Raw genomic sequence first — 23,834 nt, forward strand, 5'->3', positions numbered from 1 at the left:
AGCACATATGCTTCCCCAGCACTCACAGCCCCTGTGGTGCAGGCATGTGAAGTGCTCCAGCACATGCTTAACACAGCTGACTTTGGAGGGGGTGTGGTGGGAATAACCACCTTTCCATAAAGATCATACTGCTAAGCCAGAGCAAAGTGGCCGGGTGGGAAGGTCTGACCCCCAACCGTGTACAGTGTTCCCAATCTGGCTCAGGGCTCCATGTGCTTACACTAAAGTAAAAAAAAGTTAGGATCAGCTACACACTATGCATCTAACATAGCATGTAGCTCAGCCCTCACACAACAGTCCAGATTCCTCCTTCCCAGGGAGTTAAACCAGTGGGCCCCTCATGGGTCACTACGGGATATAAAGCTCCCAGATCTGTTACACTCCCTCCATCTGGGCGACTTGCCACAAGGCGATCCTCTGAGCTGGCAGAGTACCCCTCTTCTACCTGCCCAAACTTGGAACTGAGCAGCTGAGTCCTGGTTGACTAACTTGTCACAGATTTTCCAGGACTTATTGGGTCACAATCTGCGTATCTATTGATTGAACCATGCACAAGATTGGTTGAAAACACTAAAGCCACAATTTGAGGACTACCAAGTGAAATATATGCTAGAGGTTGCTGTTGAACTTGTACTAACTTCAGCTCTTCAAATGCTTGTGAGGATCCACCCAGAGACTAGTATTGAGTGAGAGAGGGGGAAAGGATAAAACCAAGGATAGGCTGGTGGATTAAGACTGATGGGTTTAAAACCAGGGGAGCAAGTGTGTGTGAGAGACACACTGAGAGTGCCTGGACGAATCACTGAATCATAGAACAGTAGGGTTGGAAGGGGCCTATAAGACCATCGGGTCCAACCCCCTGCTCAGTGCAGGAATCAAAGTCAGAGCATCCCTGACAGGTGGCTGTCCAGCCTCATCTTGAATGCCTCTAGTGTGGGAGAGCCCACCACCTGCCTAGCTAATGGGTTCCATTGTCACATTGGTCTAACAGTCAGGAAATTTCTCCTGATGTTCAGCCAGAATCTGGCTTCCTGTAACTTGAGCCCATTATTCCATGTTCTGTACTCTGGGATGATCGAGAAGAGATCCCGGCCTTCCTCTCTGTGACAACCTTTCAAGTACTTGAAGAGCACTATCATGTCTCCCCTCAGTCTTCTCTTCTCAAGGCTAAACATGCACAGTTCTCTCAGTCTCTCCTCGTAGGGCTTTGTTTCCAGTCCCCTGATCATCTTCATTGCCCTCCTCTGAATCCTCTCCAGCTTGTCTGCATCCTTCTTAAAGTGTGGCACCCAGAACTGGACACAGTACTCCAGATGAGGCCTAACCAGTGCTGAGTAGAGGGGAACTAGGACTTCCCAGGATTTGGAAGCGATGCTTCTATTCATGCAGCCCAAAATAACATTTGCCTTTTTTGTAGCCACATCACATTGTTGGCTCATATTCAGCTTGCAATCTACAACAACTCCAAGATCCTTCTCACTTGTAGTGTTGTTGAGCCAAGTCTCCCCCATCTTGTAACTGCATTTGGTTTCTTTTTCCTAGATGCAGAACTTGGCATTTATCCCTATTAAATTTCATTCTGTTTTTTTCTGCCCAGCAGAAATGATGCAAAGCTCCTCTAAATACCTGAGCAGTCCCAATTAAAGATATTTCCTCTACATTGGTACATAGAAATAACAAAATAGAGACCCCACAATGATTACATGCCCCAGTCTTTGCCACCCATTTCCCACACACTTTGCACTCGTAAATGCTAAAGACACAGCTGGGGGTGGGGGCTGAAAAAACAGAGCGAGGAGCCTGACAAAGACGGCCCTGGCGGATGGGGTGGGAGAGGTGGGATGCAGGATCCGGGCTCAAAGGGCAGAGCTGGGAGGACCCACAGTATGCCTGTACACCTCAGCCCAGTTGCCAGACGCATACACTGGAGAGGACTTGAATGGTGGACTGAGAGGTGGGGAGACACACGCCAGACTACGATGGTTCTCCTGAGCGTGTGGCTGCCCCCTGCTTTCCGCCCATTTCAGCACCAGTCCCCCCCGCACCCACGCACTTCTTCCCTCTCTAGATGCCTCACCTCATACCCCTTCAAGGACGGGCCCACAAGAATGATTGGGCGCATGGAAGGGACCACATCGTACGGCGGCACATGCTCTGCCTGAGAGGAAGGGGGAGAGAAGAGGGCGTTAGGCTTGCTCCAGACCAACATGACGTCGATGCTGCCGGCCCCCGTGCGCCTGACTCGTAACAATCTCCACTATTTCCTGCCAGTGGGAGCTGGTGGCTCTGATGTCAGTGGGGCGATGCATCCGCTCCAGGTTTCAGTCCGAACTCTAAAGGAGCTCTGCACATTGGAGAACTCCTCTAGAGTTCTGACTGGCTCTGACTGAAACCCAGAGCGGATTCACCACCCCACTGACGTTGGAGCCACCGGCCTCCACTGTTTCCTGCCTTCTTAAGGGGTCCAACACCCTCATTGTGTGGGCATGGGGGAGGGAGCTGGGGCATGGGTGGAGACAGGAAGGAAGAAAGGAGCACTGGGGCCTCAGCCCTTCAGATCGAACTCTGACACTAGCTGGAGTACTGGAAATTCAAGGGGAAAGCAACCCAAGACCTTCATGGGGGTCACAGCCAAGGCTGCTGTTGAGTTCCCTTACAGAAACAGGCACCAATACGGAGAAGGGCAGTGACTCACACAAGCCTTGGGGTCTCCAGGTCATCTTCCCATGGCTGCTCACTGCTCAGGAAAGGCCTGCTGGGATAGGGGAGAAGCCCTGGGAAACCACCCCCATCTAGTCGGATATTTCATAAGCCTACTTACCGACTTTTGCTTCTGCTTGGCTATGTCCAGTGATCGCCATTAATGGGGGGGTTAGGGACGGGGACGCAGGGGACGGGAAGAGGGACAGGCAAGAGAAAAACAAACAAGGCATGCTTGTTACTGACAGCTCACTCCAGCGGAAGCAGAGGCAGGCACAGGGAGAAGAAACAGCAGCGAGTGCTGCGGGGAGCAGAAGGGTGGCGGCTTTTCAGAGAAGGCAAGTGACGCCCTCCTGTGGGGTTGGGCAACAACCTCCAGCCCTAAATGTCTGGCTTTGAAACTTCCTCCTTTTCTCCATGCACTTCTGGCCCACCCTGACTGCCTTTTCCGCTCATGCTAGCCAAAGTCCATGGACCACCCTAAGCCAGACTGCACGTTGCCAGGGCAGCCACGTGCAACGTTAGCCAGACAGCCCTTTCCCCACTGCGCTGGGCCCTCCAGGAGCTTTCAAGTGGAGAGGTATGGTGAGGGGAGTTCCGGACCTTCTCACTGCCAGCTCTCCTCCCCGCCCGCCCCGCCCGTATTTCAGACCCTTGAAAACACACTTCTGGAAAAAGGCGGCTGGCAGGGAAAGGGTTCAGCGCTCCCTTCTTTCCCCTCCTCTCTTGCGAAGCACCCCAGGGCTGTCGGCATAACATGTGGTTCAACCTTCCTGCAGTTTCTGCCTCCAGACTGCTTCCTCCCCGTCTTCTGGCTGTTCCCGGTAGGGAGGAAAAGGAGGGTCTGCAGGGGCACATCCCATACCAGGATATAATCTTGGGAGTAGTGTGGATCAGCACCAGCACTGTTCCCTTTCTATGGAGTGAGAAAGCGGCCGGGCCATCCCGTATTCACGCTTCTCAGGTGGAGGCTGTGACCACTGGAACACGCTAACCCCATGCCAAAGTGAAGCGGGTTTGCTTGCCTATTTCACCCACTCGCCTTCCATCCCGGAACATTCCACTGCTAGAAATTCCCTCCTGGGTGGGAGTGGATTGTACGGGGGATGGAATGAATGGAAGATAACACTTGCACAGTTCCTACGGAGAAAGTGATTGGAACCGTGGACTTTCAAGGGTTTGTACTGGGGAGGAGGAATGGGAGAGGGATAGGACCATTGCATCATTCCATTCCTAACTTTCTCCTGGGAGGAGCTGTTTGATAATTGCATTCCCATGGTGCGCAAGGCAGGAGGGACAGGGGAACGGAGGCAGAGTCCCTTGGACCCATCTTTCACCAAGGCCCACATGAGGGTATGAGTTGGTTGCCAATGCATCTTTTAACTCATACACATGCAGAGAATGTGTGATCACTGAAACATACCATCTTTGTGCCTTTTATGCTCATGAATGTGACAAACAGAATGTGTGTGACCTCTCTGTTCCTCACTTTCTACCAAGAGGTTACACATGCTGGTCTTCTCCTAGTAATATACCAATTGCTTTTTGGGGGCCATCACAATGTAAGTCCCTGTTGCTTATGCTCTGGGTGCAACTCTGTCAATGGGTGATCAGTGACCAAATATGATCCCAGAACATGCCTCTCCCACTGCCTCCATCCTATGCACACAAGCGCTTGACCTCGGGTCAGAAAAGCCTACACACACAGGCAGGCATAATATGAGGACATGGCAAGCAGGTGTGGGTCAGGAGAGGCACTATTACCTTCTTAAAAAAGGGGATGCGCTTGGTGGTGGAGGGGGGTGTAGTGACGCTGCTAACACTAGTCTTAGGGGTTCGCTGGTTTTCTTCGGTTGCCGCCTCCTCCTCCTCCTCTAAGTCAAGAGCATCTGAGTCATAAGTTAAGTTAGTCATGTCCAAGTTACCTGGGAGGGGGATACGGGGAGAAGGAAATAAAAGGCAGAAAAAATAGGGGGAAAACCCAAAAACAACAACAACTAAAGAGAGGAAGTACAAACTGAAAAGTGCAAGAAAAATAAATGAAAAGGAATTGCCAGAAACGAAAAAAATAAACTGATCTAGAGAATGAAAGAGAAAAACAAATAAATAAATAAACAAACAAACAAACAAATGGAAATTCCAATTTCCACAGTACATGGACATACTTAAGAAGGTGGACATCAGACAATGAGGGGTTTGCCTTACGGTTACTGTGGGAATCTGGCTATGGTCTGAGTCTTAGGCTGGGTCTACATACCTGTCACAGACTAAGATGGTAGAGTCCTGAAGTGGCAGTGTGGACTGTACCACTTCAAAATGTAGGTGTGGGAATGCTATTTTTGAATACCCATGTTTAAAAAAACCAAACAACCACCCAGGAAGTTAAAATAAATAAATAAGCTAGCACAGCTGGGTGAGGGCTGAGCCAGAACTCTTGTTGCTGCAAGTTTCTGACTTGCAGGAAGGTTTTTTTAAAGGAACGTGACATCTGCAGCTACAGTCTGGATGCAGACAGCCTCAGATCGAACCAGCTCATTCTGCTGTGCATGTGGCTCCAGCAGTAAAGCGTTGCTAACATGAGCTGCGCCCTTCGAATGCTCCAACCTTTCCTCATCCCACAGCGAGAGATGTGAGCGCATCACCAGGGACTGCTGTGGAGAGGCAGGCCATTCTGGGTTGCGTGGGGGCAGCCTTACCGCTGGCAGGTGGGGTCGGTCTCCGGGGTCCTGTCACGACATCTCCCAGGCTGGAGGTCGAATTCTCTCCTGATTTGCTGCAAAATGAAAGAGCCATTAAAGTAACATGGGTAAAGAGGAAGAGACTGGGAACCAGCTGCGACAAGGGGGAAGAGCCTCTGGATCCAGGCTCAGCACCTTTTCACGCGTAAAAAAATTACCTTCTGCACCATGGTAGACTGCATGGACCTTGGACGCACAGGGGTAACGTGGCATTCTACTCCACTGTTCCAACAGACTTGAACCAACATTCCTTGATCTCCCACTTCTGCCATATCATGGTACTCCAGCACAAGGCCACCCCAAGACATTTTGCTGCTTGAGGCAGAGCAGCAAATGGCTCCCCCTCTCCACACCAAGTCAAAGTACATTGTACCAAAGACTAGGGATGTTGGAGAAATGCGTCCGGCGGTTGGAGCTCGCCCATCTTTCATCGGCGCAGCCTCCTGGACTTTGGCTCACTTTCCCATGAGCTAGCCCAACTCCATCTGCATGGAGTCATGCCAGTTTGTGTGGGATTTTTTTTGCATAAATAGCAATTTGCCCAAATTACATTTGAGATTTGCATAATTTGGACAAATTTCAGCCATAAAGGGCACTATTTGCGCAAATTCTCGCCATGAACCGAGTAATTTGTGCAAATTGAGACCACTTTTGTGTAATTTGTGCAAATTGCAGCCAAAATTTCTGCAAATTATACAACTTACGGCTACAATTTGAGGAAATTGCTATTTACTTTAAAAAAACTGAAAGAGTTCCCAGATGTTGTGAAGAAACCTGCAGCTTGGCAAACAAATGCAAGCCGAGTTGGGGCACCATGGAAATCTGGTGAGCCCAAAAAGGGACAGATTTGCCAGCGACGGGCATCCCTACCCAAGACTAGCCAAGTTATGTTGAAACCTGTGAGTGAAAGTCCCACACACACCTTTCTCTCTCACCCTAGAGGTAAAAATAGAATAACGACAAATTAAATAACTAGTAGTTTGCTTCCCTTTCATGACACCCCAAATCTGCTGACTCACTCTCCCTAATGCTAGGACCAGCCCTGGCCAGTGTGGCCTTCTCACTGCTAAATGAAGTCCTTCAAGACCCTCATCTTTATAGCACCTTTTTGATGAAACTTCAGGGATATCTACGCTACAGATATAAAAGACTTGGAGACCAGTTTCAAATTAGTTTCAACGCCAAGGATCAAACCTTCCAAATTCTGGTAACTGTAGGTTTGCGAGGGTGCTAGGAATTCTTGGTTACAAGAACTTTTCAGGATTAATTGGCTTGGGCAGGGGTAGGAAACCTCAGGCCCAGGAGCCAACCTGGCCCTCCAGAGTTACCCAGATGTCAGCCCCCTTCCCCCAGACTCGGTTTCCTGTTTTTTCGGCAGTTTCTTCCCCATTGTACAAAGCTGAAATGCCCCTCCAAAGGCAGAGGGGCTGGCAGTGAGAGGTTCAAGCTCCAATAGGCCAGCATTTTTTTGTATTCTGGCCCCGCCCCACTCGCCTTCAGTCTTGTCAACACTGCAATGAGGCCCCGAAGAACTTCTCCAAAACAGAATGGAATCCCTTGGGATTGTGGGCTCCACCCATGACCCACTGCATCGAACCACCTGCCCAACCAAACTTTTATCAGTTCCCCATGCATGAAATACCCACAGTCCCCCAGATACCTTCCTGTGGCCATCTTTTGTCTATTTACCCCCCTCAACCTCTGCAAGGGAGGGAGGGAGATCTCTGCTTTGTTCCCAGGCAGGCAAACTGAGGTTCAAACAGTTCATGCAACTAGCCACATCTGCAAGACCAGCCAGTGGCAAAGTACGAAAACCACGCCAGATCCCTGTGTGGGGTTTCTCCACCCTGCCCTTCCTCCAACACATCCATGCAGCTGTGACCCCCCCCCCCAACTTCACATTCCTCGTTCTTGCAGAGTGATTCATAATGCTGCAATGATGCAAGGTGTATGGAGCTGTTCTAAGTCAGGCCAACAGCCTACCCAGCCTAGCATCACCAGCCATAACTGGGGGCAACCACCCAGGGTTTCTCAGGAAAAGAACTTCCCCTTCCTGCTACTTGGCAGTCTTTAACTTAGGTGCAGGGAACTTGTGTCCCTACAGATGTTGCTGGACTCCGCATCCCATCAGCCCCCAGCCAGCATGGCTAATGGTTGGGGATCATAGGAGTTATAGTCCAAAAGCATCTGGAGGGCTGCAGGTTCCACACTCCTGCTTTAATGGAAGATACCAGGGACTGAGTCTGAGGCATGCCACACACAGGACAGACACTCATCCTGACCTATGGCAACCAACCACATGGGGTGGGGGATTCAGAGCAGTACGGCTGTCTCTGTCTCCTCATCCGCCCCATCTCATCCTATCCCACCTGGAGCTGAGCCGGTGTTGTCTCATCTTTTGCTCCTGTAGCATCCTCATGTTCTCCAACTTGACAGGGCTAGGGATGAAGCCAACCTCACAGCCTTCTTTGACCAGACGTCCAATCCACCAATCATTGTTGTATTTCTGGAGCAGAGAGGGTGGAATCAAAAGTATGAGGCACGCAAAGTAGGCAGGGAGGAAGGAGAGGGCAGCAATTCTGGCTCATTCTATGTAGGCTGTGGGTCTGTTTCCAAAGCACTGGGGATGGGAGAGCTACTCCCTGAACCCACCAGATCACCCCTCATCGCTGCTCATCCATCTGCGGCCCTCACCTCTTTGATATGAAGGAAGTCTTTGGGTTCGAAGGAAATAGACATGCCTTGGACTGGCACATCGTCGTTGGGGGAAGGGTTATAGCCAACATTCGTCCTCACAGCAAATGCCACCGGCTTGGTCTGTAAAAAACACAAGAGCATCTTCTAGGCAGGCGAAGCACAGGCAAGGTCAGGTTGAACGGTGCCCAGAAGACAACCAGAAGCCATTTTCCAATAAGGAAAAGCAACCTGCATATCTATTCCCAGTTGTTAAAAAAATGCTTTTGGTCCTTTTAAAGGCAGTAAGCAAGAATCTTTCTTTACCCAAGTAAAAGGAGAAAGGAAACAATTAATGAGTCCTTTTGCGCCTGTATGGCTTTGAAATTATACTTCCCAGCGGATGGGCCAGGCCTACTGATATCTCCAGACCTGAAGGGCTGAGTGACTGGGTTCATGCAACACGATAATCCACACTCAAGGTTGAGTATGGGCTGAGTGTGGGTTGTCACTGAAATGTGGGTTGATGTCGAAACATGGGTTGTTGTGTTATCTGAACCCAGCCATGCTAACAAACAATGTTTTGTTAATCATGAACAACCCATGAAGAGAACCCATGGTTTGTTCTTGGGTTGTGAATTGTGGGTTGTTTGTAGTTGGCAAACCATGGTTTGTTATTGTGGCTTGGTTCAGATAACACAACAACCCATGGTTCAACAACAACCCACGGCTCAACGACAACCTACACTCAACCCATACTCAACCTTGAGTGTGGGTTATCATATTGTCTGAACCCAGTAAGATTTCCAGAGGCTGGGAGGTGCAGCTTAAATGCTCTGCATAGCACTCTGCCCTTCCTCATGACATGCAGACACAGCAGAAATGTCTGAAAGCAGTAAAATATACAGAATGATACAAAATAAATTGTGCACATTTGTGTAACAGAATAAGCCTCGCTGGCATACTTGTCTCAAGCAGGGATCAGGAGGCATTTTTCAAATGGCCAATTTCATGCTCTGCTCATCCCGCTGTCTGACTGTCAAGTAGTAAAGAAAGCTCACACCAGTTCCTGGCATAAATCCCACCAGAAGCAAGGAGGCATCAGGCCCCTGCCTGGCTCCACAGTTAACCTGAGAGCTACAAGACGCTCCGATGAACGCAAAGGATGGAGCTTGCTGGCTCAAAGCCCACAGCAGAGAGCAAGGGATGTTCCTGGTGCCAACCACTCCCACTACCCCCCCCCCCCGAACATCCTGGCAGCAAGGAGGCTGGGCCAGATCCCAGTGGCCAAAATGTCTCAGGCGTCTTAATTGTGAGACTGCTGCAGGAACAGGCTGTGCTGGGGGAGGGGGGAATGGGTGGTTTAATGAGCTAATTGCATCTGTCAAAGCCACAGTGCTGCAGCTAAACAGCACGGGTGGGCGGGGGGGGGGGTTACTGCTGTTCCAGAGAAGGGAGGGTGGCTTGAGATTAGGCCATGAGCAACAGGCCCCCCCCCCCCCCCGCTGTCAAAATTAGTAAAGTTCAGCTGGAGAGCCCTACAAGCTTGGAATACTTTGAGCACAGCCCCAGTTTGGAATCCTGCCTTCCCAGCCACACTTTAACCAGATCCCAACCATCACCTCCCAAAAGTAGGGGGCAGTTCTGGGAGTGGTTGTGATGCTCTGTTTTTCTTTTAATGAATAAACCCTGATCTTCTCTTTTTATTATTAATATTTATATTGAGTTTTGTCCTTAGCTTATAGCAACACAACGAACATAGAGATAAAAGAAAAAGGTAACCTAAAGTAGAACAAAAAGGTGAGTAGTGAGAGGAAGGAAGGAAGGAAGGAAGGAAGGAAGGAAGGAAGGCGAAAGCGGGAGGATGCAGAGCTGGTGCAAGACCTCCTGCCACCGCCATGCACCGCCGGTGGGAGAAAGTGTGTGCCGCTGCCACTGCAGGGGGAGGGCAAGCCTCCACCGCACACTGCTGCCAGGGGTGCGAAAGCGCAAGCTGCCGCCGAGGGGGAGCACGACTGCTACCGCCTGCCACATGCGGGGGGGAGTGTGGGGGAGCACGAGCTGCTAGGGGTGGAGGGAGCAAGGATCCAGAGGGCACGTGGTCGGCTGCTTTGCCACAAGCACCTTGTCATCAGGCCGCAGTATCTGACACTGATCCCACAGTCAGACACCTCGACTGGACCTGCGCTCACAACAGCGTCCCATTCACTGTGGAGATGAGCGATTTTGCCCTCCAGGTGTGGTGCAAAAAGGTCACCGCGGGTCCTTGATGAAGTGTCATGAATGGACTCTAATGGTCTCCAAGCCCCTTTTCTGTGGTTATGATAACGCCTGCCACAGTAAAACACAACGCCGGGCACAAAGCAACAGGAGAACCCCTGCAGGGCACATACGAGGGTGTGCCGACCCGTCTCTCGGCTTTTGCAGTGTTGCCTTGTGGGGCCAGCTCACTTAAGGAAAGGACGTGGCGGAAGCCTCCTCTTCCCTCCTCCGCCTCCTGTATTGACACAGCGTTACCATCCCATTAGCCACATTGATTTGCTGATGTGCCGGGGGCTGGAGCCGGTTGCAAAGAATGTGATGAGGAACAACCTTTGTGGCCGTCGCGGTGGAAGTGGGGGTGGGAGGCCCTTCACCCAGGCATGGGACTATCAGAAAAGCCATTACCCGGACTGACCCCGGCTGAGCTAGATGAAGGCGACAAATCAGCCTGGGGGCAACACTTATGAGAAATCCAGGCACCAGACTGAGCATCGCCCGGAACGCTCTAGAATCCATTACACCCGAGAGAAAAGAAACCAGCCAGGTGAGATGCGGGAGGCTCTGCAGAAATACAGGGCTGGGATGGGTGGGGGAATAAAAAACCAACACACAGGGGAAAGACAGTGGTCCAGACAGAATTCCATCATTGTTACTTTGCTAGGATGTGATAGAATGCGAGATACAAAACAGAGACACCAATCTCCATTTGCTAGGGTAGGAGTCTTTAAGCCACAGCAGTTACTCAGAAGCTTTCATTGGTCTGAACAGTTTGTTAGCTTGGAGGCTTGTTGATTTTAAAGTGTGCAGACAGTTACAACGTAAGATCGGCCCTAAATAAAACTCTCAAAATGGAGCAAAACCAGGAGCGAGGCCATGTGATGCTGCTGACTGACCTGCAGGAAAATGATGCGGGCAAGTTGCAGGGCTGTGCACCACTTCAGTTCCAAATCCGAATTCCAAACCGAAGCGGGGTGATTCGGACCAAATCAGTCCAATCCGGATCAATTAGGATCGATTCAGACCGATCCAGATGATTCTGAAGCCCAGACACCCTATCTGGGAAATGCAACTATTTGTTTATGAGCAGGGAGGAGAGAGAAGCTGGGAGGGGAGCTGAGCCTTGGCAAGTGACATCTCTAGCTGCCCATAGGGCTGAACTTTTAACCCAGCCGTGGAGGGGGGCTTGCACGGAACAGGGGATTCCGCTTCCGCTTCCCAGGGCGAGAGAGAGCCGGCAGAAGCGTTGGAGGAGAGTTCCTTCTGGCCGACGTGGTCCGTGCGAGTGCAGCTTTACTTGTTTGTCCTTCCCAGCACCCAGCCCTTCTCAGCTCCATGTCTTAATCTTCCCTTTCTCCGAAATCCTTCAGATAGATAGATATTCCTCTCTCTCTCTCTCTCTCTCTCTCTCTCAACTTTCTCTTCTAGTTGTTAGGCCTCCCTTTGTTCCCTTGCTGTGTTTACTAATTGTTCTCCCACCCGGCCACCCCGCCCTTCTCAATTACTATTCCTTCCCTTCCCATTTTTCAACTCTTCATCTATATTCTTATAAAAAACAAAAACAAAACACCAAAACACGCCCCTTTTCTCTTCTGTTGTGCACCAGTCAACAGTGTGTGGCCAAAGCAGTGCGCTAATACACCGTCCACTACATACCGTGAGGCAAAGCACTACACAACACATAAAATGAAGCATCTCAGGGCTACCACCCCCCGGGGTGCTGCTCTTGGCAGGGGCAGAGGTGGGCGTGGGCAAGATGCTGGTGGGACCAGCAGCACCAGTAGCCAGGCTGGCTTGCACCCTGGCCGGACAGTGTGCCCTGTTCTTGGGCAGCAGCAGCAGCAGCCGCCAGAGCCCACTCAGAGCAGGGCCTGGTGGTCACTGTTTCCGGAGGCAGGTGCTGGCAACAGCAGCAGCCTGGCGGGGGAAGCATCTCCGCCCCCTCCTGCAGTGCGAGAGGGAACCTGCCGATGGATGTCATGGCAGAGGGTCAGATGTCCTCAGCGTGGTGGAGGGTCAGGAGGAGGAGACACGCAGGGGTGTGGGTGAAGAGGGGCAGCAGGCTCGCTCTCCGCCACCCGACCCCTCCTCCCTTGTACCTCCACTTCTTCGGTGGTGACCGCCGAGACTGAAGGCAGGCTGTCTCGGTCTCCACAGAAACGGCAGGTCATGCGGGACCAGCTTCTGCCACCCATGCCGAGCTGCACAGTGCTGCCACTGCCAGGGGGCCTGTGCCAGCTTTGACCGTGCCCACCTGAGTGGTGGCACTGCTGGTGGCTATGACTTCGCTCCCTCTAAGACAGCTCCCCACTTTTTAAAGAAACACTGAGTAACTTTTCCCTGTGGCAAAAGCCACTGGACCTATCTGTGAAACTTGGCAGGGTTGTCAGCCACCTCTGAAGGGGCTACCACCTAAGGATGTACAAAATACTTACCTCCAGGTCCGGGGGGGGGGGTCTGCGGGGGGGGGGGAGGCAATCCGTCCCTCGCCCCGGAATCCTACCCGGCCGGTTCTGCTCCACGGTAATTCCGCAGAGCTGCTGGCCGGCTCCGGAGCGCCAGCGATACGGCCGCCATTGCCATATTGCTGGCTGAGGGGGGGTCTGTCTCCAGATGCAAATACAGCAGCCGTAGAGGTCTTAGTCTAAGCTAAATGTAGCCATTTACAGCTGCATTTACCTTAAACTAAGGCCTTTATGGCCGCAAATGGCGTAGTGGACGCCATTTGCGTTCGCAGCCAATACACCCAGCCAGTGATACAGCAATGGCGGCCATATTGCTGGCGCTCCAGAGCCAGCTGGCGGGGAGGATCCAGCCAGTGAGGATTCCTCCAGGAGGCGGAGGTAAGTCTTCCAATCCTCCACGGACTCCAGGGGGCCGGATTCTTTTGAATCCAGCCTCACTGGGATCCGTGGAGGATTTCTCCCCCATTCCTACTACCACCATGTCCCCAAAGTTGATGTTCTTATATTAAAAAACAAAGAAGTTACACCTACTCATCTTTGTTGATTTTTCCAAGATACTTTGCCTGTCGCTTGTTTTCCCTTCTGTACATCAAATGACCACAAGAAGAAAATGGTCAGGTGAGGCTATAAGCATTTTTAAAAATGTTTGCTTCTTCTTACCCTTTCATTTTACAAATGAGGAAAAGGGCTGCCAAAATGATCAGGGGGCTGGAACAACTCCTCTACAAGGAATGGCTTCAGTGTTTGGGCTATTTAATTTAGAAAAGGGTAAATAAGGGGGGAGGTTTATAAAATAATACAGAGTAGAGAAAGTGGAGCAGTGCAATAAATAAGCTTCACTGAGTTCAGCATGACTTACTCCCAGGTAATGTGTGCTGCAGCCAAAGAGAGGTTTAACTTTGTTCATCCCTTAATGAGAAGAGCCTCGGGTCATCCAGTGAAGCTGAATAGTGGCAGATTCAGGACAGACAAAGGAAAGTACTAGGGGAGAGGGGTGATCTTGTACTTCAAAAAACCTGCACCAGAGATTAGGGATTGTTGTTGTTGTTGTTGTTCAGTCGTGTCTTGTAGGTGTCAGATTCTGCCTGTGGAAATATTTGAGTGTACTGGATGTGGCATCCTGGCTATGCAGGATTCAGCAACTACGGAGAAAATCACTAGTTTTATTAATAAAGTTGCCATCTTATGCGCACTTGCTTGGAAATCAAACCAAATAAATGCAGTGGGACTTTGTTGTTGTTGTTGTTCAGTCGTGTCCGACTCGTGACCCCATGGACCATAGCACGCCAGGCCTTCCTGTCCTGCACTCTCTCCTGGAGGGTGCTCAAGTCCATATCCATTGCATCAGTGATGCTCTCTAGCCATCCCATCCTCTGCTGTCCCCTTCTCCTTTTGCCTTCAATCTTTCCCAGCATCAGGGTCTTTTCCAGTGACTTTTCTCTTCACATTAGGTGGCCAAAATATGCAAGCCCCTTCGCCACAACAAGGCGGTGATCCATGAAGGAGGAGATTAGGGATAGGGACCTCCTAATGGTCACCTTAAACATCTTCTGATTAGGATCTTGAATTCCCTCTGTGGCTTGACATTTTTTTTTTTACCTTTTGTTTTAGTTTTTGAGAAAAGGAAACTCTATGCACAGCGAGCACAAAAACCACTGGACCTCCATGTCTGAAATGTGGCAGGTTCACTCATTCCCATTGGGGCTGCCACATCCCCAGATTCCATGCACTCATGTGGAAGCACAAAAAAATTATAGCTCACTGCATTGACAGATTTTCTTGAAAACAGCAAATTTTAACTGTGGCTGCCTCACAAACTACTGGACCTAACTGCCTGAGGTGCAATCACCTCTATGTGGCTGCCAGGTCCCCAAATCTCATGTATTTATCGTAAAAACTAAAGAAGCTACGGCTGTTTCTGTTTTCCAGTGCAAGTCAATGAGAAAATGTAAAATCTCAATTATTTAGCTTTAATTAAATTATTATTTTAATTAAATTAAAAGGCCCTCACCACCAAAAGGTAGATCTTTGGGCCTTGCTGCCTGGCATCAAGGCAGCGGAGCCAAGCCAGGCATGTCAGCCCAAGCAAGAGTGCTTCAGAGCTGCAATCTACATTACGACAGCCAGCGTGTATCTGCTATCTTAATGAACGGAAGGCTTCCTCATGGAAAAACATGAACTAGCTTCTTGTTGTCAGGAAGGTGTTTGTTTGTGGGAGGGGGAACTGTCCCAAAGATAATGTTAGTAGTGAGGCAGGGGCCTTTTATCCATCTCTGGGAGCCAAATGAGGACTTGGTTGACAATTACGAGACAACTTTGGAGGCCGCCTTATCCCCAAGCAGACTCTTTGCTCATCTAGCCCCTCTCCTTTGACCGGCAGTGGCTCTCCAGGGCCCACATCACCTGCTCTCTGATCCTTTTAACTGGAGATGCCTTGGATGAACCTCCGGCCTTCTGCAAGCACAGCCCATAGCTACCTAGCTAGACCCCGAGGGTGGGGCTGGCACTGCAGTGCCCCGGGCGGCAGTGCACCCTCCAGACACCCCAGGCATTCCCCATCCCAATTTTGAAATGTCTTAAATCATCTTTAAAACATTGAAAAACACATTTTACCAAGGCAGCTGAAAAGCAGAGCTGCCGCTTCCAGCTGCCCTCTTCCGTCTCTTCCCTTCCCATCACGCCTCTGGGGCCCCCATGAGCCCAGAGGCATTCCTCAGACCGGAAGGGAAGGGAGCGGGCCAACTGGAGCTCCGCTTTCCAGCATGACCAACCGGCTGGCTAAAACGTTCTCTTTTTAATTTAAAAAAAGAGAAAGGAAACCTGCTGCTGCTATCTGATAAGCTTTGGGGGTGGGGGAAGCAGCCACGAGGGGCCTTTTGCCTTGGTTTTTGCAAGTGGATATTATTTTTTTGCCTCTGCGTGCGTGGCTGCCTCGTGCTCAGTTTCTTGGGCAAATGACTTGTCTCGGAGCCTCAACATTCGCTTTCTCAGTTATTGTATGAAATGGGTGTTTTGTTGCGCGAGGTGGAGTCATGTATGTGGTTTGGTAATTGGGGATCAAACCCAGCCTCTGCCTTTTATTCAGTTTCTTGGGGAAGTTACTTGTCCTTTGTGAGTAGGCAGCCCCTATGGCAGTCATTTTGTGGTGGTGTCCATGACAATGGCTGGGTTCAGATGTAATGCTAAGCCATGGTGGGTAAGGGCCTGAGCTGCCCATGATGGGCTAGCATGCCGGGGGGGGGGGTGTCCTGCCCATGATGGGTAAATTTCCCCGATTAAGCCACCCTCAGAACCCACACTCTGCAGTAAGGGTTATTTTACCTATGGTAGGTTCGCGTGTTGTCTGTCTTGTCAGCATGGGTTATGGAGATCGTCTATAGAGCTGCTCAGCAAGAGCGGCCAAATTATGCCCACAGGCCCAAAGCTTTTGGAGACCCCTGCCCAAAGTAATTGTCCAAGGTTTTCTTTCAAGTGCCCCCTCCAAATGAGGTGAGGTGGGTTGCTACAAGCCCTTTCAGTGATGGTGCCACATCGGTGGAATGCCCTCCTGAGAGAGGCTTGCCTGATCTTTTCGGTGCCAGGTAAAGACCTTTTTATTCTCCCAGGCATTTTAAGAACTGTTTTTAGTGCTTTTAGATCTTAGCAACTTCTACTTTGCTGCTGCTTTTACATGCTGCATTGCTTTTACTCCTTGCTGCTGATTATACCTTGGTTTTATTATGTACTGTTTTTATCATTATTTCATATTTTATGCTTTTAATCTCCTTGTACACCACCCAGAGAACTCCAGCTACGGAGTGGGCTAAAAACGTAAAAAACAAAGTATAAGTGCTGTCGCTGCGCCACGGTTCCTCTCCCATATGATGCCTCTACAAACAATGAATTAAGTGCTGGGTGTGTAAAGAGAAAAGCACAATTCTTCCGTTGCATATGGCAGATGTTTTCTTGGCAGAGAGAGTTGGGAGCCATGGATAAAGATTTGCCCCAAGAGTCCTTAGCTCCTCATGGAGGATTGGCAAAAAGGGCACTGCTACCTAAGTAGTGGCATCAGTTTGTACTAAATGAAGCACTGGGCCACTGACCTGCCGTACCAGTTGCCTAAGGCATGAGCCACGGGCCTGACGTGCTGTATATAAAGGTGAAGATCCTTCAGTGGGGAGGCTGGCCAAGAGCAAGGGATGGGAATAACGTGGGGTAGTGTCTCAGATACACTATCACACCCTTCCCCCCCAGCCAGCATAGGCAATGACCAGGGATGATGGGAGTTGTAATCCAAAATATCTGAAGGGCACCAGGTTGCAGAAGGCAATTCTCTCAGATACAGCACTATTCAGAGTCCAAATCTGGATGTGGATCAGAAGCATGAGCTCGTGAGAAATGGAGACCTTGGTGTTGAAGTAACTGTGGCTCTCAAGTAGGAAATGTCCCTAGAGATTCAGTTTGTCTAACTAAAGATTGCCCATTAGGCTGCTGCAACATTAATCCACCAACAGGCAGACTAGTGACACTGCTGTCTTGAGTAGGAGTCAAGTGCTAACAATTATTATCAATTAACAGAGAGCTTCGGCTATTGGGCGGTATAGAAATGAAATAAATAAATAAATTATTGGGAGTGACTATGAAGTTGTAAGCATTGACAGCATCAGGATCAATGCTGCTGAAAGAGTAGGCAGTAAAGATGTTATCAACATGGAGAAAACTGGACCTCCTGATATTATCAATATTTTCAGGATTGGTATTTGTGCTGTTGAGAATGTAGGTATCAAAGATATTGTCAGTATCGATGTGATTTGAGATAACTGGTTTCATGGAGGAACAGATAGTATAGTGGACAGATGAGATCTGACTACTCTCATTTATGGGATTTACAGAGTGTCACGCACTCGCTCAAAGGATGGCAGGGATAATGGACATTGCAAGAGCCTATGTAAGATGACCAGTGGAATGTGGAAGCATGAGAGTACCTGTCTCAATCAAGCTCATAAGAGTGTGTGCTCTCCCAGTACACATGTTCTCACCAGAGTGACACCCAAGTTCTCCTCGGGTGTGTAGAGATGTAGGTTTCTCCCAGTATCTTTGGCTCCATCCCAATGGATGTTTGTTCCTCACTCCAACCCTGATCTTGTTAATCTCTACCGCAATAGCATTCACCTCTACCATGGTCAGAGACTTGCAGGAGTGTGAATTAGGGTGGTGAACTTAAGTGCGGAGGCATAGGCCTGTGTGGTGATTGCAAACGAGACTGAGATGGTGAAACCAATAACCTGGGGAACCAAGATCAAAGCCAGTGTTTTTGATCTCCCGCTTGGAGAAGGAAGGAACTCCTGTAGAAGCCCCAATATAATATGGAGGAGGAGCCTTGGAGGAGGTGGTGCAGGCTGTCTAGCATAGTCAATCTCATGGGAACCAGAGAGGGTAGCTCCACAGGAAGGACATAGCTTCTATTCTCCTCACTCACATGCTGGAGAAGAAGATGTCTGAATAAGGTGGAACCCTTTGGCCTGCCACTCAGCACAAACTGCAGCCCTTGGAAGGACCCACCTCTTGAAGGCAGACCAGGAGGTGGCTTTTTACAACATGTTCTGAAAGCGCCCAACTCCCTAGAAGGACTACCTTGGCTTTTTCCAGCTGTGCCAGGGCTTGGCGTTCTGCTTCCTTGCGCAGGGCCTCGCGGTCTTCCTCCAGGGACACATCAGAGTCAGAAGGACGACTGGTATAGGACTCGGCAGAACCCTGAGGACAGTGAAGCGGGGAGAGAAGATGAGATGGTGGCAGAAACAAAACCTTTAGATGCCGTATGTGGCGGAATCAGCCAAGATTCGGCCACCCAGGGCCTCTTGCGGCCCCTTTGTAAACCAAACAGACCCCAGGACTCCGCAGTTCCTCATCCACACATGTCCCACACTGGACTCAACCCCAGTTCTGCCCATCTGCATTGCCTCTGGGGACTTCCTGGACTTGCTGTAACCTGGCATTCCTGGGCAGCATAAACAGAGCCACCCAGACAGTTTTCGGCAGGGAATCCCATCTGTTGCCTTAAGACGGCCAAGTACCTATGACTGTCAAGGCATAAGGCTAATTGTGCAGCTTGCCTTTAGATACACTCCAGAGCCATGAGCAGAACATATGGATTCTGACTCCTACTGCCCTTTAACTACTCCAACAGAACAGTTGTTTCAGTACTTCCACCGCCTTGTCCTGTACTGAACAAAGAGTGTGTGAAGTTGCCAGCTGGATGCACAAACAACTGATAATTGGAGCAAAATCCATACCCGCTCAAGACATCAGGCAGAGTGAGGCAGCTGCCTCAAGCAGCTGATTCTGGGTGTCACAAAAGGGCAGAAAATTGTTTGTTATTTAATTCTCTCTGCCAAGAGGGGCAGAGGTGCTTTGGGATTTTCAGCCTCAGGTGCAAAAATAACTTAACTGGCTTTAGGCACTGGGGCGGGGGGGACACCATTTATTGCTACACCTCAGGTAGCAAAATGTCTTTGGCTGGCCCTGTTTAATGTAAAACATGAAAAAACAAAATTAATACTATATCAGGAGCTCTATCAGACCGGAGGGTAAGTTTGAAGAGTTCACAGGGATTGTCTGCCTCATGTGGATATTTAGCATTGGAGATTTAAAGAACGGCCATTTCCAAGTGTTCAGTGCTGTATTGTGACCTGGCAACTCTAAGAGAACAACACGGATCAAAGGGGTGTGTGTAGGGGGGTGATGGTGAATTTTATGTACTGACCTTGTTCGCACGACACAGCTGGGTCATCATGTGTTATTTAACCCAGATGAGCCACTGTGTGTGCTGGGTGCATGTGCCCGGCATTTTGAATATGCAACCCCTCGACCAGGGGTTACAGTGTCATGTGAACCCACCCATCGTAGGTTATTTGAGGGTAAAACAACCCTCACATAACCCTTGATTCGAAGTAGGGTTATGCGAGGGTTACTTAACCACCGAATAACCCATGACAGCTGGATTCACATGACACACTGCAACCCCCGATTGCCCTGATCCGGAGTTGCCTATTCAAAACAGTGGCCATAAGTTGCCCTGATCGGGAGTTGCCTATTCAAAACAGTGGCCGCAGGTACCTGGTACGTGCCACAGCTCGTTGTGGGTTAAATAATTCTAGATGAGTTGGTCATGTTGTGTGAATCAGTCGATTGATTTGGGCTCCTAGTCATGTGAGCACTCCCATGCTGGATTTGCATTGTGGGGAGGCTCTTGAACTCTAGAGCAGAGTCGTTCAAAAGCCAAAGTAAATAGAACTTGTGAAGAATTCACAAAATGCCACAGGCAGGGGTATTTCGAATAGCTTCACATCCAACTGGTGCCCAATAACATTCACATAAACCACATTTATGTTTCTCAAAGGCAGAGTCTGAACCGCCTCATGAAAAGAAAATACTTGCTTTTGGATTTAAAACTACATTTTATAATTTTTTCCAAAGCAAGAAAAACATAATTTTAGAGTATAATATAGAAGTGTAAAATTCTCTTTCCATATCCAGTTCTATTTTAGTAAATTATCATAATCTATCCAGAAAATGATAAAGGAAGGCCATCTTATCATAAAAGTAGATGATTGGATTCTTGCTTCTCCTATAGCCTAGTCCTATGCTTGTTTACTTGGAAGCAAAGTGGCTGTCTGATGAGGCTTTACAAGTAGCTGAGGAAAGAAGGGAAGCGAAAAGCAAGGGAGAAAGGGGAAGATATACCCAACTGAATGCAGAGTTCCAGAGAATAGCAAGGAGAGACAAGAAGGCCTTCTTAAATGAACAATGCAAAGAAATCGAGGAAAACAACAGAATGGGAAAGACTAGAGATCTTTTCAAGAAAATCGGAGATCTCAAGGGAACGTTTTGTGCAAAGACGGGCATGATAAAGGACAAAGAAGGCAGGGACCTAACAGAAGCAGATGAGATTAAGAAGAGGTGGAAAGAATACACAGAAGAACTATACAGGAAAGATCTGAATGTCCCTGATAGCCATGATAGTGCGGTCACTGAATTTGAGCCAGACATCCTAGAGAGTGAAATCAAGTGGGCCTTAGGAAGCATTAGTAACAACAAAGCTAGCGGAGATGACAGTATTCCAGCTGAGCTATTTAAAACCCTAAAAGATGGTGCTGTTAAAGTGCTGCACTCAATATGCCAACACATTTGGAACACTCAACAGTGGCCACAAGACTGGAAAAGGTCAGTTTACATTCCAATTCCAAAGAAGGGCAATGCCAAAGAGTGTTCAAACTACCGCACAATTGCGCTCATTTCACATGCCAGCAAGGTGATGCTCAAAATCCTACAAGCTAGGCTTCAGCAGTATGTGAACTGAGAACTACCGGAAGTACAAGCTGGGTTTCGAAGAGGCAAAGGAACTAGAGATCAAATCACCAACATTCGCCGGATCATGCAGAAAGCAAGAGAATTCCAGAAAAACGTCTATTTCTGCTTCATTGACTATGCTAAAGCCTTTGATTGTGTGGATCACAACAAACTGTAGCAAATTCTTAGAGATGGGAGTAGCAGACCACCTTACCTGTCTCCTGAGAAACCTGTATGAGGGTCAAGAAGCAACAGTAAGAACCAGACATGGAACAACCGATTGGTTCATAATTGGGAAAGGAGTACGACAAGGCTGCATATTGTCGCCCTGCTTATTTAACTTATATGCAGAGTACATCATGAGAAACGCTGGGTTGGATGAATCACAGGTCGGAATGAAGATTGCTGGGAGAATTATCAACAACCTCAAATACGCAGACGATACCACCCTAATGGCAGAAAGCGAAGAGGATCTCAAGAGCCTCTTGTTGAGGGTGAAAGTGGAGAGTGCAAAAACTGGTCTGAAACTCAACATTAATAAAACTAAGATCATGGCATCTGGCCCCATCACTTCCTGGCATATAGAAGGAGAAGAAATGGAAGCAGTGACAGATTTTATTTTCTTGGGCTCCAAGATCACCGCAGACGGTGACTGTAGCCATGAAATTAAAAGACGCTTGCTCCTTGGGAGGAAAGCTATGGCAAACCTAGACAGCATAGTAAGAAGCAGAGACTTCTTCTTGCTGACAAAGGTTCGTATAATCAAGCTATGGTTTTCCAGTAGCAACGTATGACGGTGAGAGCTGGACTATAAGGAAGGCTGAGTGCTGAAGAATTGATGCTTTCGAACTGTGGTGCTGGAGAAGACTCTTACGAGTCCCCTGGACTGCAAGAAGGTCAAATCAGTCAATCCTAAAGGAAATCAACCCGGAGTGCTCATTGGAAGGACAGATACTGAAACTGAAGCTGAAATATTTTGGCCACCTAATGCGAAGAGAAAACTAACTGGAAAAGACCCTGATGCTGGGAAAGATTGAAGGCAAAAGGAGAAGGGGACGGCAGAGGATGAGATGACTAGATAGCATCACGGATGCAATGAATATGAACTTGAGCACACTCCGGGAGACAGCAGAGGACAGGAAGGCCTGGCTTGCTATGGTCCATGGGGTCACGAAGAGTCGGACACGACTGAACGACTGAACAACAACAACAAAGTCCCACTGCATTTATTTGGTTTGATTTCCAAGCAAGTGCGCATAAGATGGCAGCTTTATTAATAAAACTGGTGATTTTCTCCGTAGTTGCTGAATCCTGCCTAGCCAGGATGCCACATCCAGTACACTCAAATATTTCCACAGGCAGAATCTGACACCTACAAGTAAACTTTTCACAAAGTTATAATCTGCCTTCTAACAAGCCCATTAAAAATTGTCTCATAGAATCTTTCCTGGTATTTCTGTTAATCTATAGCCTGTCATTACTCTGATTCTTCTTAATATTTCTCTTTCAAAAGAATTTTCTTCCTGTAATGAACAGATTATTAAGTCTCCCACCATTCTTGAACAGAAGTTGCTTGACTGGGTTGAGTGAGGGGCTGAAATGTCACCATTAATTAGCAGCTCCCCTCCGAGGCTACCAGAGAAGCCAGGCTTACTGCAAAGGCTGAGCCGAAAACCCTCCAGGGAGCCAGAACTCCACAGGCAACTGTCCTTCAGTGTAGCGGGATGGAAGCAGGATGGGCTCCACTTTCGCCCAATTCTGTATAGACTGCTTCTGAGGAATAAAGGCCCACCTACTAATATCGCTCTATCAGAAGTGGATTGCTTTAAAAAGAAATACATTTCTAACTCCACGGGGAATACAGTCCATTAAATTAAGGGTGCTTCCAGACAAGGCTTTTGTGGCACCATCGCTCTGCCTCATTCACGGAATTTTAGGGGGGATACAGACATCGCTGTCAATTCACAACCCTCCCGTGTTTTCCCGCTGGTTCTTCCGCCTTTTCTCTTACCACAGATAATCCATGAAGGAAGAAAAGGCAGAAGAGTTGCACAATGTCTTCTCATTGGTAGTGCTAGGAATCCTATGTCTGGAAGCACCCCCAGCCCATGATTTACTTTGGATCTCTATGCCTCCTTGCTGTGAAATAATGCAAACACAAAGCAGGTCCTCACCAAATGCAGACTCAAGGAGATATGAGGCAAACCCAAAACGCATAACACAGCTTTCTCTAATCCTAAAGAGCAACTGTGCTGTCAAGAAAGTGGAGTGAAGTTTCAAATAAAGAAATGCTTTCCATTCCAGCTTCCCTAAAGGTAAGGGAGACTGGACACCCGGCTTCGCCATGAAAAGTTAAAATGCAAGGAGGAGAAAGGCAGTATCCTTCAAAGACGACACCTACAGCAGGGATAGCTAAGAGTTATACCGGCAACAGACAGAGGCAACGCACAAACTAGCTACTGGAGATGCTGAGCAAAAAATAGCTCCCTGCTTCTTGTCTTCACTCTCTCTCCAAATGCCCTCACTTGAACTTTTGCCCTCCAGTTCTACTCCAAAATGAGAAGGCCACATGGTGGTAGCTCCTCTGAACCAAAAGGATGAGGCAACTCAGAGAGAGAGAGAGAGAGAGGGAGGGAGACAGACAGACAGACAGACAGACAGACTGACTACA

General features: G+C 48.9%; 1 protein-coding gene across 1 annotated transcript in view; it reads right to left on the reverse strand.

Moving 5' to 3' along the window:
* CACNB1 (calcium voltage-gated channel auxiliary subunit beta 1) overlaps positions 1-23,834 on the reverse strand; it is a 71,293-nt gene that overhangs the window by 14,356 nt on the left and 33,103 nt on the right. The window contains exons 3-8 of the mRNA XM_084804445.1: positions 18,449-18,568; positions 8,133-8,255; positions 7,808-7,944; positions 5,397-5,473; positions 2,822-2,841; positions 2,078-2,158 (exon numbers count right to left, since the gene is read on the reverse strand). Of these exons, the coding sequence (XP_084660571.1) occupies positions 2,078-2,158; positions 2,822-2,841; positions 5,397-5,473; positions 7,808-7,944; positions 8,133-8,255; positions 18,449-18,568 (558 nt within the window). The remainder of the gene's footprint in view (positions 1-2,077; positions 2,159-2,821; positions 2,842-5,396; positions 5,474-7,807; positions 7,945-8,132; positions 8,256-18,448; positions 18,569-23,834) is intronic.

This window comes from Heloderma suspectum, chromosome 6, assembly GCF_057233095.1.
Source record: "Heloderma suspectum isolate Gila_16-S chromosome 6, 16-S_ref, whole genome shotgun sequence".
Classification (NCBI taxonomy): domain Eukaryota; kingdom Metazoa; phylum Chordata; class Lepidosauria; order Squamata; family Helodermatidae; genus Heloderma; species Heloderma suspectum.